The sequence below is a fragment of the Trichosurus vulpecula genome, chromosome 3, assembly GCF_011100635.1.
Source record: "Trichosurus vulpecula isolate mTriVul1 chromosome 3, mTriVul1.pri, whole genome shotgun sequence".
In the NCBI taxonomy this organism is placed as follows: domain Eukaryota; kingdom Metazoa; phylum Chordata; class Mammalia; order Diprotodontia; family Phalangeridae; genus Trichosurus; species Trichosurus vulpecula.
The window spans coordinates 134,333,254-134,351,693 of record NC_050575.1 but is presented as its reverse complement, the minus strand read 5'-3'; the positions used below and the strand labels follow the sequence as shown (position 1 = coordinate 134,351,693).

The 18,440-nt window shown below is 38.2% G+C and overlaps 2 protein-coding genes across 2 annotated transcripts; both read right to left on the bottom strand.

The window, feature by feature from the left end:
* Positions 1 to 627: 627 nt before the first annotated feature.
* LOC118844890 (centrosomal protein of 19 kDa-like) lies at positions 628 to 1,139 on the bottom strand. Its single transcript, XM_036752900.1, has one exon. The coding sequence runs from the start codon at positions 1,131 to 1,133 to the stop codon at positions 642 to 644; it is 492 nt and encodes a 163-aa protein (XP_036608795.1). The 5' UTR covers positions 1,134 to 1,139; the 3' UTR covers positions 628 to 641.
* A 14,207-nt stretch (positions 1,140 to 15,346) lies between these two features.
* On the bottom strand, positions 15,347 to 17,273 carry LOC118843458 (heterogeneous nuclear ribonucleoprotein R-like). The gene has a single exon (XM_036751107.1). The coding sequence runs from the start codon at positions 17,257 to 17,259 to the stop codon at positions 15,358 to 15,360; it is 1,902 nt and encodes a 633-aa protein (XP_036607002.1). The 5' UTR covers positions 17,260 to 17,273; the 3' UTR covers positions 15,347 to 15,357.
* Positions 17,274 to 18,440: the final 1,167 nt, after the last annotated feature.

Below are 18,440 nucleotides of genomic sequence, written 5' to 3'. Positions count from 1 at the left end.
TGTTCATTCAATGACTTTTTACATTCAATTTTATTAATCTCATTTTTAATTTTTAGGATTTCTAATTCAGTGTTTAATTGGAGATTTTTAGTTTGTTCTTTTTCTAGTTTTTAAAAATTGCATATCCAATTTATTAGTCTGCTCTTTCTCTATTTTATTGCTATAAGTGTTTAGAGATATAAATGTTCCTCTGATTACTGCTTTTGCTGCCTCCCATAGGTTTTAATATGTTGTCTCATTATTGTCATTCTCTTTAATGAAATTATTGTTTCTATGATTTGTTCTTTGACCCACTCATTCTTTACAATTAAATTGTTTAATCTCCAATTAGTTTTTAATCTGTTTCTATGGTCCCTTATTAAATATAATTTTTATTGCAATGTGATCTGAAAAGGATACTTTCAACATTTCTGCTTTTCTGCTTTTGACTAGAAAATTTTTATGTCCTAATGTATGGTCGATCTTTTTTTTTTTTGTAGGTGCTCAATAAATATTTGTTGATTGAAAAGTAACACAGTCAATTCTATTTTGGCCCAATATGTACATTTAGTGTCCTTTTGAAATTCTGCAATATCTAAGCAATGTTGTCTGAGTTAATGCAGATGTCTTGGTCTCCCAATAAATTTTGACTTTGTTTAGTATTAGAACTCATCATCTGACTCTGCATCCCAACTACAAGCCTGTAGCTGCTCATCCTGGGGGAACTCAATTTCAATGTCATAGACAAAATCTGGGTCATCCTTCTTTTTCTGATTCTTCTTAAAGAGTTCGTCCATGGTGCTCTTCCTTTTTGCAAGTTCCTTATCATCTAGTTTGTTTGGGTCTTCCTCAGGATTGATGGTTGTTTCCCGCTGAATTTGTTCCATAGTTTGGTCCAAGGTTTGCCCCCTTAGAAAACCTTTTAAAAAAGTGAATAACTTCTCCAACTGCTGCAGAGACACCCCCTCGAGGTAGACCTTGTGTCTTGGGTTATACTTTAGCTGTTCAGCAGCCCTGCTGCAGTCTGAAAACTTGGAAAAGTTTTGGACTGGCATGATATGCTGGCAATTTTTGCCCTTGGCTTCCCCTTGATAGATCATGATAATGACTGGAGGCTGGAATCTAATTCCACATTTTTTGGCAGTGTACACCATTTTAATTCACAGCTCCTGGGCAAATCAGAAGGAATCTGATGGAAACATTCTAGCTGGTTGCATAATGACTCCCTGGGTCTCCCAGGAGGAGGTGAAGGAGGTCCCGGCAGCTGCCCAGTATGGTTTTGGCTCCGCTTCCGCTCAGCTTGGCTCCGGCTCCTGGCCGCTGAGCAGTATGGTCAATATTTGTAAAGGTACAATGAACCACTGAGAAAAAAGTGTTTTCTATTTTATTTTTCTATTTATTTTATTTTTCTATTTTAACTCTATTCTTTCCAGATAGCTATCATATCCAGCTTGTCTAAAAATTTCTATACACTTCCTTGACTTCTTTCTTATTTTTAGTTAGATTTATCTGGTTCTAAAGGGTAAGATTAAAGTCCCCCACTATTACAGTACTACTATCTATCTCCACCTGTAATTCATTTACCTTTTTTTTTTAAAGTTAAGATTCTGTAGTGTTCGGTATTTAGTAGATTCAGTATTGATATTGCTTCATTGTCTATGGAATGTTTTACCAAAATGGGGATTTTAAAAAGTTAAATCTATTTTAACCATAACTTTGAGATCATAATCACTACCCCTGCCTTTTTTGCATCAGCTGTAGCGTGATAAATTTTACTCCATCCCTCTATTTTAACTGTGTGTGTCTCTCATTTTTACATGGGTTTCCTGAATGGGCCAGAAAATTCTAGGCTCTCCAAATTTCCTCCACAAATAGATAGAACATTGCCATTAAATGAACACAGAGCAGCAAAAATAAATGGGTAAAACAGTGTCTTCCTAAGGCAATTCAGGAAGACCTCAGGAAAGACAGGACCTCCAGGAGATGAGGTTTGGTTTAAACCACTCTGGGCCTACTCTGCTGAATCATCAAACAGCAGGTCCTGAGCACAGCTCTTTAAGGAAGCAGACTAGGCTTCAAGAACTTTCACCTCACAAATTTTTATATAATGAACAGCATGGGGATCAAATGGCTGAAAGCTGAAGGACTCTCTGCTGTTTCTAGACAGCAGGCCTAGCAGTGCTGACCAGGTGATTCCAGGCTGTTGTTTTAGGTGCAGAGGAGCAAGGCCACACTGGGTGAGTGTGGTACTGCAGGGAGTAAGAACATTTTTGGGACAGCATCGGTGGGAGCCCTAATTGTGGCATAGGGGAGGTTGGGCCCCTGGACAGAATTCAGAAAATAACAGTAAGGAGGATCTGAGCCTTGAGGCACCAATACCCACAACTTGGAATTAAATAAACTGCTAAAAATAAAGTAAAACAAAATAAAAGTAAAAATAAGCAAGCAAAGGAGAAAGAACTCAACCGTAGATAGCTACTATGGTATAAAAGAAGATCTGGGTTCATATTCAGAGGAAGATAGTGAGGTAAAAAAAAGCCATTCCTACCCCAAAGAATAATGTCAAATGGTCACAAGCCCAAAAAAGAGTTATTAGAAGAGCATAAAAAGGAATTTGAAAATCAAATAAGAGAGACTGGTGAAACAATAGGAAAAAAAATAAAAGTAATCCAAGAAAATTATGAAAAGAAAGTTAGCTGATTGAAACGGGAGGTCCAAAATATGAAATAACTCCTGGAAAACTAGAATTGGGCAAGAGAAATGGTATTATTAGACACAACAAATAGTAAAACTAGAAAAAATAGAAGAGAATCTGAGACATCCCATTAGAAAAACAACTGATCTGGAGAACAGACCAAAGAGAGACAATATAAAAATTGTTGAAATACCTGAAAGTTATGATCAAAAAAAGAATCTGGATACTGTTTACTTCTCATATAAGAAAATGTTATCAGCATTCTTAAGACTGTCACCATTTCTAGGGTAGTTTGAAAGAAAGGTTGTGGCTGAGTTGTATGTTTTGCTCCTCAAACCTGAGAGGCCAGGTCAAAACTGAGATTTCGTTGATAACTATGCCAGAAATGAGGCCCTTTTTATATAAGCAAAAACAGTCTTGTTTCCAATTACACTTCCTGACTTCCACAGACATGGAACTCATCACAGGTGCGGAGACACGAAGACTTATTTTAGACTTTGGAAGAATCTTAAAGACAGCTATTTTTAAGCACCCCTCTCCATCATCTTGAGACCATGGCACTTGTCCTGTATCCTTCATTAAACCTGTTTGTATATGGAAGTTATAACTTGGATTTTGCTTTCACTTTCAGTGGTGTGGTAATGATTCTTGTAACACAACAACAAAATATAGAGAATCTAATGAGAAATATTTGGGAATGCTTGTGTGTGTGTGTGTGTGTGTGTGTGTGTGTGTGTGTGAGAGAGAGAGAGAGAGAGAGAGAGAGAGAGAGAGGGAAGGGAGAGAGAGAGAGATCTTAATCTCTAAAATGAGTTACTAGGGAATGGGAAAGGAATAAACATTTATATAGTACCTACTGTGTGCCAAGTATTATGCTAAATAAATATTAGCTCATTTGATCCTCACAACAACCCTGTGAGACAGGTACTATTACTACCCCCATTTTGTGATTGGGGAAACTAAAACAAACAGAGATTAAGGGACTTGCCCAAGGTGAGTGCTAGTAAGCGTGTGAGGCCAGATTTGAATTGAATCTTCCCAACTCCCGGCTCATTGCTCTATCCACCATGTCACCAACTGCCCAAGACCCAGGATCTATTAAAACTCAATATAGTTTAGGATATCTAGTTTATCTTGTCTATTACCCATATTTTATATATTTGTGTATAGGTATCTAAAACAATTAGTTTTATTATAGCCCCTTCTCTTGAATTATGTCCCTTGTTATCTGATGAGTATCTCTATGGTCATTCCTACATTGTAGTTTCTCTCTATGGTAGCTAACCTTGCAGATATGATAGACATTTTTCTTCTTCACCCTTCCCTTTCAGTTTAAAGTCATCTTCATTAGATTTCAAGACACCAGGAAAATACCTTCTTACCATCCTTTGTTAAATGAATTCTATTCCTGGCCATGTATCTGCTATTTCCATATTTTAAGCCCTAGTTCAGAAATCTGAATTCCATTCTTAGGCAGCTGTTTATTTCCCAAATTTATCTTTTCTTCTAAACCTCTTGCCTTTGATGAGTAGCAATGATGAAAAAAATTTCCCATCCTCTTGTACTTATTTCTCTTTTAAACCATTCAGGAACAGTATGCTGTGGATGCATGCTTTCATCAAAATATACAGGGTACTCTGCCTTATGAGGTGTTAAATCATTTTCTTTTGTAGTATTTATTTATAAATACTTGAATGTTTATTTTCTTCTAGATCTGGAGCCCATATTTCCTTCTGCTGTTAATATCTTCCCTGTGAGGTTATCTGCTTATGCTTAAAGTCTTCATACTTTATTTCTGCTGAGATCGTTGGTAATTTTAGTTCTTTCACCCTTATATTTCCCTATTGCTCAATTTGTGACTCTCTGATCTCTGATGGCAGGTTCCTTGGGGGCTGGATCTCAAAGTATCTTAGTGTCATCCCATGCTGGGCAATTCATAGGTCACCAGCCGACGTCTCTGCCTCCAATGATGACTGGAAAGACAGAACTGGCCCCATTTGGTCATTAGGCTCTTTCCCTCAGGGGTAGTAGAGTACTAAACAGCCTCTCACACATATTTCCTGTAGTGTTTCCTCTGTTTCTCAGTTCTCTGGTTCAGCAGCATAGAGTGCTGCCATGATACTATTATAGACTAAGCAAGTTTCTTCCCTTTGGAGTTTGGGTGTCCATAGTATTGGAATGAGGGAGAAGGGGTTGGGATGTGGTGTTGAATTCTTTTGCAAGCCTGTGGACTGGATTTTGTAGCTTAGAGTTTGGTGAGTGGTTGATGAGGTGGTGCTGAGTGAGTTCTTGTTAGGGGTTAGGGAATATTAACCTTTTCTGCTGTTAATTAATAGAGTTTTTGCCTTGTTTGAGTTCTTGGTGTCCTAGGCCATAAAGACAGCTGAAAATGTACTAGTGGAGCATTAAGGTTGTCTATCTCTTATCTCTCATCTTTGTCATGTGACTAATCCTTCTTGTCTTCCTATCAGGCAAGTTTTTGATGACCTCTTTTACTCTTATTTTTCTTTGAAGTTCCTCATTAGTTGTTTGTTGAGGCCTATTCATACCCACCTCTTGCCTCTTTATTGCCCTCTATGTGATACTCATTTTTATGTTCTGGAGACTATTGTATTCCAAGTACATTGCAATATAGCAACACTAGTAAAATTCAGCATTAAAAAATGGGGTCAGAGTCCAAGGCAGGGGTGGAGGCAAATGTAGAGTTAAAGCCTGTGTCTTTCAGTAGTGTGTTCAAAATCATTAGTGTATTGGTAGTAGCAGTATTTCAGTAAGATCACCTCAGTAATAACTTCATGATTATCCCTCAGAGCAAGGGGGACTAGACCTGAAAGAAAATGGATCCTCCAAGGCAGCAGCTCACCCTGTCTACTAAACCTCAGATCACAGGGATTCCTGGCAGCATATCACCTTCTAGCCCTTCAGAATTTTCATGACCCAGAAAGTATGCTTTGTAATCTGTTATCAATCCTTCAGCAGTGGCAACTGCCCAGGTTTCTGGTCAAAGAAGCTCCTCTTAAATCTAGGGGATCTCAGGTACCAAGATCTTAAATTTTGGACTTTCCTTGCCCATTCTCACAACCTTTAAATTATTTCTACCTTATATTTGCTTCTTAGTTGATAGTCCCAATTTGTCTCTGGTTAGTGGCAATTAGCTTAATATGAAAAAGTGAAAAATTGCTTTATGTTATGAAATCACGTGATAGGTTATTAAAACTGAAATGATTTAGGAGAAAAAATGGCCTTTGCTTTCATGGGAAGCTTGTAGTCATTAAAAACACTTTGTAATTTCCCAAAGACAATCCAGCTTGTTCTTTTCCCATTCATCCTTCCATTAATATATAAATATTATAGATGCTTGTATAGATAGTATAGAGGAATGTCTCTCAGACAAAAGAAGAATTCTGTACAATCTGTGAATTTATCCAAGTCATTGATAAAAATTCTTAAAAGCACAGGACTAAAGAAAGGTCACTGGGGTACTCTAATAATAATTTCCCTAGAAAGTTATCTTTTTTTGGAGGGAGGAAGGCCGGGCAATTGGGGTTAGGTGACTTGCCCAAGGTCACACAGCTAGTAAGTGTGTCAAGTGTCTGAGACTGGATTTGAACTCAGGTCCTCCTGACTCCAGGGCCAGTGCTCTACTCACTGCTCCACCTAGCTGCCCACCCCCCCGAAAGTTATCTTAACCCAGTAATAACTACTTTTTAAGTCTTACCAATTTTTAAATCAATCTTCCTATCAGTCAATAATTACTTATTAAATACCTAATATATGTTAGGCACTGGAGATTTAGGGACAAAATGAAACAGGCTCTGCCCTCAAGAGGCTTACATTCTATAGATGGAGACAATACAATACGTATGTGTACAAAATGTGTACAAAATAAATAGAAGGTGATTTTTTGATGGAAAGGTACTAGTATTTGGGGGGGGGGGAGATCAGGAAGGGCTTCAAGGAGGTTTCACATGAGCTGAACTTTGAAGGAACTCTGAGATTATAAGAGATGGAGATGAGGAGGGAGAGCACTGCAGGCATTGAGGATTACCCACAGGTAAAGCATTCTTTCTTGGTTCTCCTTTCACCTACTTGACCATTCTTGTCTTCTTTGCTGGATCTTCATGCATATCATACTATATAACCATTGATATTCCATGAATGCTCTCTCCTGGGCCTTCTTCTACATTCTGACTATACTCTCTCATTGACCTCATCAGCTCCTACGTATTTAATTATCCTCTGTATGAAAATGACTCCCAAATCTCTATGTCTAGTCAATGTATCCTGAGTTCCAGTCCTGAATCACAAACTTCCTGTTAGACATTTCTCATTTCCCAATGAATATCCCATAGGCATCTCAGACTCAACATGTCCACAGTGGAAGTCATTACCTTTGCCCATTTCCAATGTTCTCCTGGTCCTAATCACTTCACTCAGCATCAGCTCACGTAAGTCTTTTCAGGTTTTTCTGAAGTCTGCCTGTTCATCATTTATTATAGCACAATAGTATTCCATTACATTCATATACCACAACCTGTTCAACCATTCCCCAATTTTTGGCATTCCTTCAGTTTCCAATTCTTTGACATCACATAGAGGGACACACACACACAGCTAGTAAGTCTCTGAGTCCAGATTTGAACTTAGGTCTTCCTGACTCCTGCCTTGAGGTAGGTAGGTGGTACAGTGGATAGAGTGCCAGGCCTGGAGGCAGAAAAATTTATCTTCCTGAATTCACATAGACACCACCTGCTATGAATATTTTTGTATATGTGGATATTTTCTTCTTTTATGATCTCTTTGGGATACAAACCTAGTAGTGGTATTGCTGAATCAAAGGGTAAGCACAATTTATTGCCCTTTGAGCATAGCCTCAAATTACTCTCTGGAATGGTTGGATCAGTTTACAACTTCATCAACAATGCATTAGTGTTTCAATTTTCCCACATCTTCTCCAATACTTATCATTTTCCTTTTCTGTCATATTAGCCAATCTGATAGATGTGAAGTGGCACTCAGAGTTCTTTTAATTTGCATTTTTCTAATAAATAGTGATTTAGAGCATTTTTCACATGACTACAGAAAGCTTTATTTTCTTCATTTGAAAACTGCTTGTCCACATCCTTTGACCATTTATCAGAAACACTTGCTGTAAAGATTGTCTCCTAGCTTTCTGCTTTCCTCCTGATCTTGCATTGGTTTTGTTTGTTTGTTTTGTTTGTGCAAAATGTTTTATATTTAATCCAACCAAAATTATCCATTTTGCATTTTATAATGTTCTCTATCTCTTGTTTGGTCATAAATTCTTCCCTTTTCCATAGATCTGACAGGTAAACTATTCCTTGCCTTAGTAATTTGCTTATAGTATCAACCTTTATATTTAAATAATGTACCCATTTTGACCTAATATTGGTGTATGGTGTGTGATGTTGGTGTATGCCTAGTTTCTGCTATACCATTTCCCAGTTTTCCCAGAAGTTTTTGTCAAATAGTGAGTTCTCATCCCAGAAGCTGGAGTCTATGGATTTATCAAACAGTAGATTATTATACTCTTTTACTATTGTGTCTTGTGTTCTCAATCTGTTCCACCAATCCACCTCTCTATTTCTTAGCCAGTACCAAACTGGTTTTCTGATTGCTGCTTTATAATATAGCTTTAGATTTAGTATGGTTAGGCTACCTTCCTTTGCATTTTTCCCATTAATTCCCCTAATATTCTGGATCCTTTGTTCTTCCAGATGAATTTTGTTATTGTTTCTTCCTAGCTCTGCAAAATAATTTTGGTAGTTTGATTGGTATTGCACTGAATAAGCAAATTAATTTAGGTAAAATTGTCATATTTATTATATTGGCTTGGCCTACCCATGAGCAATTGATATTTTCCCCATTGTTTAGATCTGACTTTATTTGTGTGAAAAGTGTTTTGTAATTATGTTCATATAGGCCCTGGGTTTGTCTTGGCTGGTAGACTCCCAAATATTTTATATTGTCTACAGTTATTTTAAATTAAATTTCTCTTTTATTTAAGTTAAATTAATTAAATTAAATTAATAAAATTAAAATTAAATTTCTATCTCTTACTGCTGGACTTTTTCAGTCATAGGAATGATGATGATTTAGTGGGTTCATTTTATATTCTCTAAGTATACCATCATATCATATACAAAGTGATAGTTTTGTTTCCTCATTGCCTATTCCAATTCCTTCAATTTCTTTTTTTCTCTTATTGCTAAAGCTAACATGTCTAGTATAATATTGAATAATAGTGGTGATAATGGACATCCTTCTTTCACCCCTGATCTTATTGAGAAGGCTTCTAGCTTATCTCCATTACAGATAATGCTTGCTGATGGTATTAGGTATGACTTATCATTTAAAGGAAAGCTCCATTTATTCCTATGTTCCCCACTGTTTAATAGGAATGGGTGCTGTATTTTGGCAAAAGCTTTTTCTGCGTCTATTGAAATAATTACATGATTTCTCTTGCTTTTATTATTGATATGGTCAATTATGCTGATAGTTTTCCCAATACTGAAGCAGCCTTACATTCCTGCAGGGAATCTCATCTGGTAACAGTGTATTATCCTCACAACAAATTGCTGTAATCACTTTGCAAATATTTTATTAAATTTTTATTATTTTTTTAATTAAGAGTTTTTATTTTTCGTTTACAACACTCAGTTCCTCATGATTTTGAGTTCCAGAATTTCTTCCCTCCCCTTCCACCTCGCTCCCCATGACAGCATGGAATCCGATAGATCTTCCACATATAACTTCGCATTAAACTTATTTATACAATAGTCAAGTTGTAAAGAAGAATTATGACCAATGGAATGAATCATGAGAAAGAAGAAACAAAATAAAAAGAATAAAAACAAAAGAGAAAAAAATGAAAGAAAAAAAAGAAGTGCAAATAGTTTGCCTCAATCTGCATTCAGACTCCATAGTTCTTTCTGTGGATGTAGATAACTATCTCTATCATGAGTCCTTTGAAGTTGTCTTTAAACCTTGTATTACTGAGAAGAGCCAAGTGTATCAAGGTTTTGGTCATCACAGAATCAATATATCTGTGGTTGTGTATAATGTCCTCCTGGTTCTGCTCTGCTCACTCAGCATTATATCATGTAGGTTTTTCCAGGTTATTATGAAATCTGTATCTTCCCCATTTCTTATAGCACAATAGTATTCCATTATATTCATATACCACAACTTGTTCAGCCATTCCCCAATTGATGGGAATCCCCTTGATTTCCAATTCTTTGCTACCACAAAAAGAGCTGCTATAAATATTTTTGTACATATGGATCCCTTTCCCATTTATGTGATCTCTTTGAGATACAGCCCTACAAGTGGTATTGCTGGGTCAAAGGGAATGAACATTTTTATAGCCCTTCGGGCATAGTTCCAAATTGCTCTCCAGAATGGCTGGATCAGTTCACAATTCCACCAACAATGTAACAGTGTTCCAATTTTCCCACATCCTCTCCAACATTTATCATTTTCCTGTTTTGTCATGTTAGTCAATCTGATAGGAGAGATGTGGTACCTAAGAGTTGTTTTGATTTGTATTTCTCTAATCAGTAGTGATTTAGAGCATTTTTTCATCTGCCGACAGATATCTAATTTCTTCCTCTGAAAACTGCCTGTTCATATCCTTTGACCATTTCTCAATTGGGTATGACTTGTATTCTTACAAATTTGGCTCAGTTCCCTGTATACTTTAGAGATGAGGTCTTTATCAGAGACACTAGTTGTAAAGATTTTCTCCCAATTTTCTGCTTCCCTCCTAACCTTTGTTGCATTGGCTTTTTTTATACAAAAACTTTTCAATTTAACATAATCAAAATTATCCATCTAGCATTTTGTAATGCTCTCTATCTCTTGTTGGGTAATGAATTCTTTCATTTCCCACAAATCTGATAGGTAAATTATTCCTTACTCTCCCAAATTGCTTATAGTATCAGCCTTTATTCTTAAATCATGAACCCATTTTGACTTTATTTTGGTACACGGTGTAAGATATTAGTCTATGCCCAGTTTCTGCCCTACCATTTTCCAATTTTCCCAGCAGTTTTTGTGAAATAGTGAATTCTTACCCCAGAAACTGATGTTTTTCTATTTATTTAGATCTGACTTTATTTGTGTGAAAAGTGTTTCATAATTATGTTCACATAGACCCTGGATTTGTCTTGGCAGGTAGACTCCCAAATATTTTATAGTATCTATGGAAACTTTAAATGGAAGTTCTCTTTCTGTCCCTTGCTTTTGGGCTTTGTTAGTAATGTATAGGAATGCCGAGGATTTATGTGGGTTTATTTTATATCCTGCAACTAAGCTAAAGTTGTTTGTTATTTCAAGTAGTTTTTTTCTTGATTCTGTAGGATTCTCTAAGCAAATCATCATATCATCTGCAGGAAGTGATAATTTAGTTTCTTCTTTGCCTATTCTTATTGCTACAGCTAACATTTCTAGTACCAAATTGAATAAAAGGGGTAATAATGGATATCCTCGTTTCACCCCTGATCTTATTGGGAATGTGTCTAGCTTATCCCCATTACAAATAATGTTTGTTGATGGTTTTAGGTAGATGTTATTTATAGTTTTAAGGAATGCTCCATTTATTCTTATGCTTTCTAGTGTTTTTAATAGGAATGGGTGTTGTATTTTGTCAAAGGCATTTTCTGCATCTATTGAGATGATCATATGGTTTCTGCTCATTTTGTTGTTCATATGATCAATTATGTTGATAGTTTTCCTAATATTGAACCAGCCTTGCATTCCTGGAATAAATCCTACCTGGTCATAGTGTATTATTCTCCTCATAAGTTGCTGCAATATTTTTGCTAATGTTTTATTTAAAAATTTTGCATCAATATTCATTAGGGAAATTGGTCTATAATTTTCTTTCTCTGTTTTGACTCTTCCTGGTTTAGGTATTTGTGTCATAAAAAGAATTTGGTAGGACTCCTTCTTCACCTATTTTTCCAAATAGTCTATAAAGTATGGGAATTAATTGTTCTTTAAATATTTGATAGAATTCACATATAAAACCATCTGGCCATGGAAATTTTTTCCTAGGAAGTTCATTGATGACTTGCTCAATTTCTTTTCCTGAGATAGGGTTATTTAGGTATTTTACTTCCTCTTCTGTTAACCTGGGCAATTTATATTTTGGTTAATGTTCATCCATTTCCCTGAGGTTGTCAAATTTATGGGCATACAATTGGGCAAAATAATTCCTAATTATTGTTTTAATTTCCTCTTCATTGGAGGTAAATTCACCCTTTTCATTTTTGATACTGGTAATTTGGTTTTCTTCTTTTTTTGTAAATCAAATTGACCAAAGGTTTATAAATTTTCTTGGTTTTTTCACAAAACCAGCTCTTGGTTTTATTTATTAATTTAATAGTTTTCTTGATTTCAATTTAATTAGTCTCTCCTTTGATTGTCAGTATTTCTAATTTGGTATTTAGTTGGGGGTTTTCAATTTGTTCTTTTTCTAGCTTTTTCAGTGGCATGCCCAATTCATTGATCTCCTTTTTCTCTATTTTATTTATGTAAGCATTTAGAGATATAAAACTTCTCTAAAGAACTGCTTTTGCTGCATCCCATAAGTTTTGGTATGTTGTCTCATTATTGTCATTCTCTTGAATGAAGTTATTAATTGTTTCTATGATTTGTTCTTTGGCCCACTCATTCTTTAGAATTATTTAGTTTCCAATTAATTTTTAGTTTATTTTTCCATGGTTCTTTATTACAAATAATTTTTATTGCATCATGATCTGAAAAGGATGCTTTCACTACTGCCTTTCTGCACTGGATTGTGAGGTTTTTATGCCGTAGTACATGGTCGATTTTTGAGTATGTGCCATGTACCACTGAGAAAAAAGTATATTCCTTTTAATCTCCATTCAGTTTTCTCCAGAGGCCTATCATATCTGCTTTTTCTAAAATTCTATTCACCTCCTTGACCTCTTTCTTTTTTATTTTGAGGTTAGATTTATCAAGTTCGGAGAGGGGGAGGTTGAGGTCTCCCAATATTATAGTTTTGCTGTCTATTTCTTCCTGTAACTGTTAACTTCTCCTCTAAGAATCCGCATGCTATACCACTTAGTGCATATATGTTAAGTGATGATATTGCTTCATTGTTTATGGTGCCTTTTAGCAGGATGTAGTGTCCTTCCTTATCTCTTTTAATTAGATCTATCTTTACATTTACTTTGTGTGAGATTAGGATTGCTACCCCTGCTTTTTTTTATTTTAGCTGAAGCACAATATATTCTACCCCAGCCTTTTACCTTTACCCTGTGTGTATCCCCCTGTTTCAAATATGTTTCTTGTAAACAACATATTGCAGGATTATGGTTTTTAATCCATTCTGCTATCTGCTTCCGTTTCATGGGAGAGTTCATCTCATTCACATTCACAGTTATGATTCCTATCTGTGTCTTTTTCTCCATCCTATTTCCCCCCTCTTTATTCTTTTATTTCTCCCTTTTCCCTTCCACTCCTCAACAATTTTGCTTTTGACTGCTGTCTTCCTCAGTTTACCCTCCCTCTTGATTTCCCTCCCTAATCTTACTTTTCCCCCCTTGCTACTTCTTCCCTCCCTTCTGACCATCCCCCTCCCCTTTTTCCCCCTTTCCCCTCTTACTGCCTGTAGGACAAGTTTGATTTCTATATTTATCAGAGTATGCTATTCCTTTCTTGAACCAAATCCAATGACAGTAGAGCTCAGATATTGTTCTTCTTCCTCCCTTCTTTCCCTCTACTATAACATATTTTTGTGCCTCTTCATGTGTTATAATTTACCCTTTTCTACTACCTCCTTATCTCTTCTCCCAGAACCATCCCTTCATATCTCTTAATTATATTTTTTATCATTATATCAGTTATTTTATATTGACACCCCCAGTCTATGTATATTCTTTTCAATTGTTATAACTGCACTATTCTCAAGATTGACATATGTATAAAACATATATAAAACAAAATAATCCTATATAGGGATGTAACTAATTTGCCTTATTGATTAACTAGGGTTTTTTCCCCCGTTTACCTTTTTATGTCTCTCTTGGGTTTTGTATTTGAAGATCAAATTTTCCATTGAGCTCTGGACTTTTCATCAGGAAGGTCTGGAATTCCCTCATTTCCTTGAATGTCCATCTCCTTGCCTGGAAAGTTATGCTCAATTTAGCTGAGTAGTTGATCCTCGGTTGTAGTCCAAGCTCCTTTGCCTTTCAGAATATCATATTCCAATATCTCCTGTCATTTAATGTAGAAACTGAAAGATCCTGTGTGGTCATGACTATAGTTCCATGATATTTGAATTGTTTATTTCCAGCTACTTGCAGTATCTTCTCCTTCATCTGGTAGTAATGTAATTTGGTTATCATATTTCTTGGCATTTTCAATTTGGGATCACTTTCAGGGGGTGGTCAGTGAATTCTTTCGATGATGATTTTACCCTCTGGTTCTAGAACCTCGGGGCAGTCTTCCTTAAGGATTTCTTGGAAGATACTGTCCAGGCTCTTTTTTTCATCATGGATTTCAGGTAGACCAATAACTCTTAGATTGTCTCTCCTGGATCTGTTTTCCAGGTCAGTTGTTTTTCCAATCAGATATTTCATGTTTTCTTCTATTTTTTCATTCTTTAGAATTTGTTTGACTGATTCTTGATATCTCATAGAGTCATTAGCTTCTACTTGTCCAATTCTAATTTTTAATGTATTGTTTTCTTCCTTTAGCTTCTCTATCTCCTTTTCCATTTGGTTGATTTTACTTTTCAATGAAACATTTTCTCCATTTATATTCTGATTCTCCTTAACCATTTCACCAATTTCACTTTTTAAGAATTTGTTTTCATCAGTGAATTTTTTTTCCCATTTTTTTCTTTTACTTCCCTAATTTGCTTTTTCAAGTCCTCCTTTAGTTCTTCCAGGAATGCTTTTTGGTCTGGAGACCAGTTAACTTTCCTTTTTTTTTGTTTTGAATAGATTTTTGAGTTTTATTGAAATCTTACATGAACAAGAAATTGGAAATACAATCACATCAAGGAACAAATTGCCACGGCTTTGACGTTGAAGCCAAACAAATTTTGTAGGGCAGATTTCAAAAACGTGTGAAGTTATAACAATTTAAAAACACAGTTAACCTACTTCTAGGAATGCAAAACATACAATCATTGGTTATTTTCAATACAAGAAAACTGAAATTTGTTTGCTTTAATTTCTTAAAACTACTAAGACAAAGCACTAGCTCGTACTTTTATTTACAGCATACTCATACTCCTATGTAGTCTGTGTCAAATCCAAAAAAAAAAAAAGAAAAAAGAAAAAGGAACTGTCCAAAAACCAGAGGTTCTGCAAAAATCATGATTTAACAGTATGCTCAGACTGCTTTGAAACTGCTAAGATGAAGCCTAAAATGATAAAAGCATTGTGATCCCCAGAATAAGGGAACTCTGCAAGCCCAATAATGTCCAACAGCATTTATGAAAAGAGAAAAAAAGTAAAAATAAAAAGACTTGAGTATATACACAATAGTGATTCTTCAGCCCAATACAAATGGCAGCAAATTGCTACTGAAAGATGAAACAGTTAAGCCAAATTTTTTTTGAAGAATGTAGATCTATAGCCAATCAAATCTCGCCAATATCATTGTCAAGCCCTCACTTGTCTACTTCATTTCCACTGTTGCCCATAAGTATCCTGATAAAATTCCTGGTTGTCATTACTGTAGCCATAGTTACCAGAATAGTCGCCACCTTGCTGAAGCCGCTGCTGGGCGATGGGCTGGGAGTCCCAGTTCTGCTGGCTGTTGGTCTGACGGTGCATGGAATCAGGCTGGTTGTACCCATCGGCCTTTCTCTCGCCTCCTACGTTGCCCCCACGGTTACCCCGAGCTCCACGTGAACCACGGCCTCTCTGCGGCTGTGCAGGGCCCCCTCTCGCGCCCCGAGCTCCTCTCGGCGGTCCCAAAGGTGCCCCCCTCTGTGAATAGCCAGCTCTACCTCGTGGAGGTGGTGCTCCTCGCCCCCGTGGTGGTGGCGGAGCACCGCGCCCACCCCTTCCTCCTCCTCTTCCTCTTACTGCATAGCCATCATCGTAGCCATAGTAGGGGTCTTCATAGCCTCCACAATAGTCATGATAATCATAGCCATAGTAGTCATCGTAATAATCTTCATAGCCATAGTAATCTTGGGGGTAGCCATAACCGCCTCTTCCCCCACCGCGCCCTCGGCCTCTCAGAGGAGGTGGCATACGAGGTGGGGGATGGTAGTAGTAATCTTCATACGCCGTGCTTCTGGAGGCCTGTCTTGCAGCCTGGCGTTCTTTTCTCTTCTTGTCTGGAGGCTTGGCTAACACTATCTCAATTTCTTCCCCTTCTATTTCTTTCCCATTCATCTCATCCATGGCCTTAACTGCTGCTCCCCGGTCTTCAAAGTGAACAAATGCATAATCTTTCAGCTTCTTCACCCTTTCTAGTTTTCCAAATTCAGAAAAGGATTTCTCCAAAATTTCCTCTGTCACTGTAGTGGCCAAGTTTCTCACAAATAAAACTTTCACCTTGGCCATCACCTCCGGATCTGGTTCTTCCACAGGGTCGGCCCACTCCACGGTCACAACATTGCCCCAGACTTTGACTTTCCCACTCATAAGCCTGCGTCGGGCTTGTGCTGCAGACTTGTGGCCTTCATACTCAAGGAAGCAGAACCCCCGATTCTTCTTTTTGTCATCGGGTTGATGATAGAGAATAACGTCCACCAAACCCTCTGTGACTTTGCTGAATTCTTCCAATACGTTTTCCTTGGTTTTATTCTTTGGAATCGATCCAACAAACAGCCTGTTGTTTGCCACCGAGACGCACACTCCAAGGTGTTTACCAGGACGGATTTCATAGCTGTCGCACAGCTTGACAGCTTCCTGTGCAGCATCCTTTCCACAGAAGGTGAAGAATGCATACCCTCTATTCTGACCAGACAGAGGATCCGTCATAAGGCGTAAGTCCCAAATGGGACCAGCCTTTTCAAACAGTGGTACCAACTCATCTTCATATAAATCTCTTGGCATCTTACCTACAAAAACCTCTGTCCCCATGCCAGGTTGTACACCAGAGTACACGCTATCTGGAGGAGGACCACCATATTTTCTCTGTCCTGTGGTTACATCTAGTGTGTAACTAGTCCTCTCCAGCAAAGCCTTAATCTTTGCCTCATCAGGTCCCTTCGTTGATTCTTGTACCTTGCTCCCTTGTTTCTCCCTTTGCCTGTAGGTCTTCATAACTCCACATAAAAAAGCACTTTTGTTCTGTACATGAGACGGGTCACTTTCCTTAAACTGTTGGAGCACAGAGAGGGTGCCTTCTTCATTAAATTCTCTGAGAGCATCAACTGCTCTTTCATCAAGATCGACATAAGCTACCAACCCTGTCTGAAATATTTCATCAAGTCTCTCTGCCACCTTCTGTGGGAGGCCTGCCTCTATCAGTGTCTTGTAGTGCTCTGTGTGAGTTACACTGGAAGTGTCCATTGGTTCTTCCTCTTCTTTTAACTGTACCGCATTACCATTCACCTGATTAGCCATTTTATTATGCTGCAGGGCAAAGCAGGCGCCGGCGATGGGGGCCCGTGAGAACGAGCGCGAGGCTCTTTGAAAATGACTAGAAATGGCGCGCCCGCCACCCCCTTTCTGTCCCCCCCACCCCCACCCAGGGCCGCCGACTCCGCCGCCTCCTCCGCCTCCTCCTCCTCCTAACTTTCCCTTTTGAGGTTTCAGATGTGGGTGTAGTGTTCATGCTGTCCTCTTCTGAATTGGTTTTGATCTTCCCTGTCTCCATAATATGCATCAATGGTCTTTGAAAGCTTCTTAGTGTTCTTTTTCATGGTTTTTTTTTCTCCTGGTTTCTAAAGTGGACCTCTGCTTCTGGGGCTCAGGGGGCTCTGTCCCAAGTTTCTTGTGTTGGGATCTAGCTTAATGTATTCTGTCCTCTGGTTTTTTGAGGTGTGGGGGAGGGGTGGTCTGGCTGCTGGGAGTCTCCTCTTCTCCAGGACTGTTCTACAGCATGGGCAGTCTCAGCTGTTATCTGTCCTGGTGTCTGCCACTTCCCCTGGCTGTGCAAAGCCATGTTTGGAGTCCTGGCATTGACGTTTGTTAGATCCACCCCTCTGGGGCTCAGTTACTCTTGTTGTTCTGCTGAGGTGAGTGATGCTGGGACACTTCTCTTCCTGCAGTAGTCTCCTTCCACCACCACAAGAAGGGCCCTCTCCCCAACTTCTCTTGCTACAGAAGCCCCTCTTCTAGCTCCTCTGTTTCTCCTGAGGTAGTGTTCCCTGGGTTTATTCAAGGGAGGGATGAGAGCCATTTTACCCGGCCATCATGGCTCCTGGAATTTCAAGAAGGTGAGTTTCAAACCTTTAGACTGTGGGTTGGAAGCCTCTGGGCTAGCTGCTCCTGTAGCTGCAGGTTCTGCACTGGTGTCTCCCGTAGCTCTGAAAGACTCTTGTCCTGGGCTGAGAAGCCTGGGGCTCGGTCACAGACGTACCTGGTACTTCTGTCCTGTTCCTGCTCCAGCATTTCACTAGCCCAGTGCTTTCCCAGACCGGCACGTTGGCTGGATTCCTGTGCTGTTCCTGGTTGGTTTGTTTCAGTGCCCTTGCACATGCCTGGTGCTCCTGCCCCTCTCAGTCTACCAGTGGCTTCTAACTTTCTCAAATCTGTTCAGATTCACTTTTTTAGATGTGTCTGACAGAATTTGTGAGAGACTT

Coding starts and splice junctions, on each gene's coding strand:
- LOC118843458 (XM_036751107.1), bottom strand. CDS start 17,259: ATGGCTAATCAGGTGAATGGTAATGCGGTACAGTTAAAAGAAGAGGAA.
- LOC118844890 (XM_036752900.1), bottom strand. CDS start 1,133: ATGGTGTACACTGCCAAAAAATGTGGAATTAGATTCCAGCCTCCAGTC.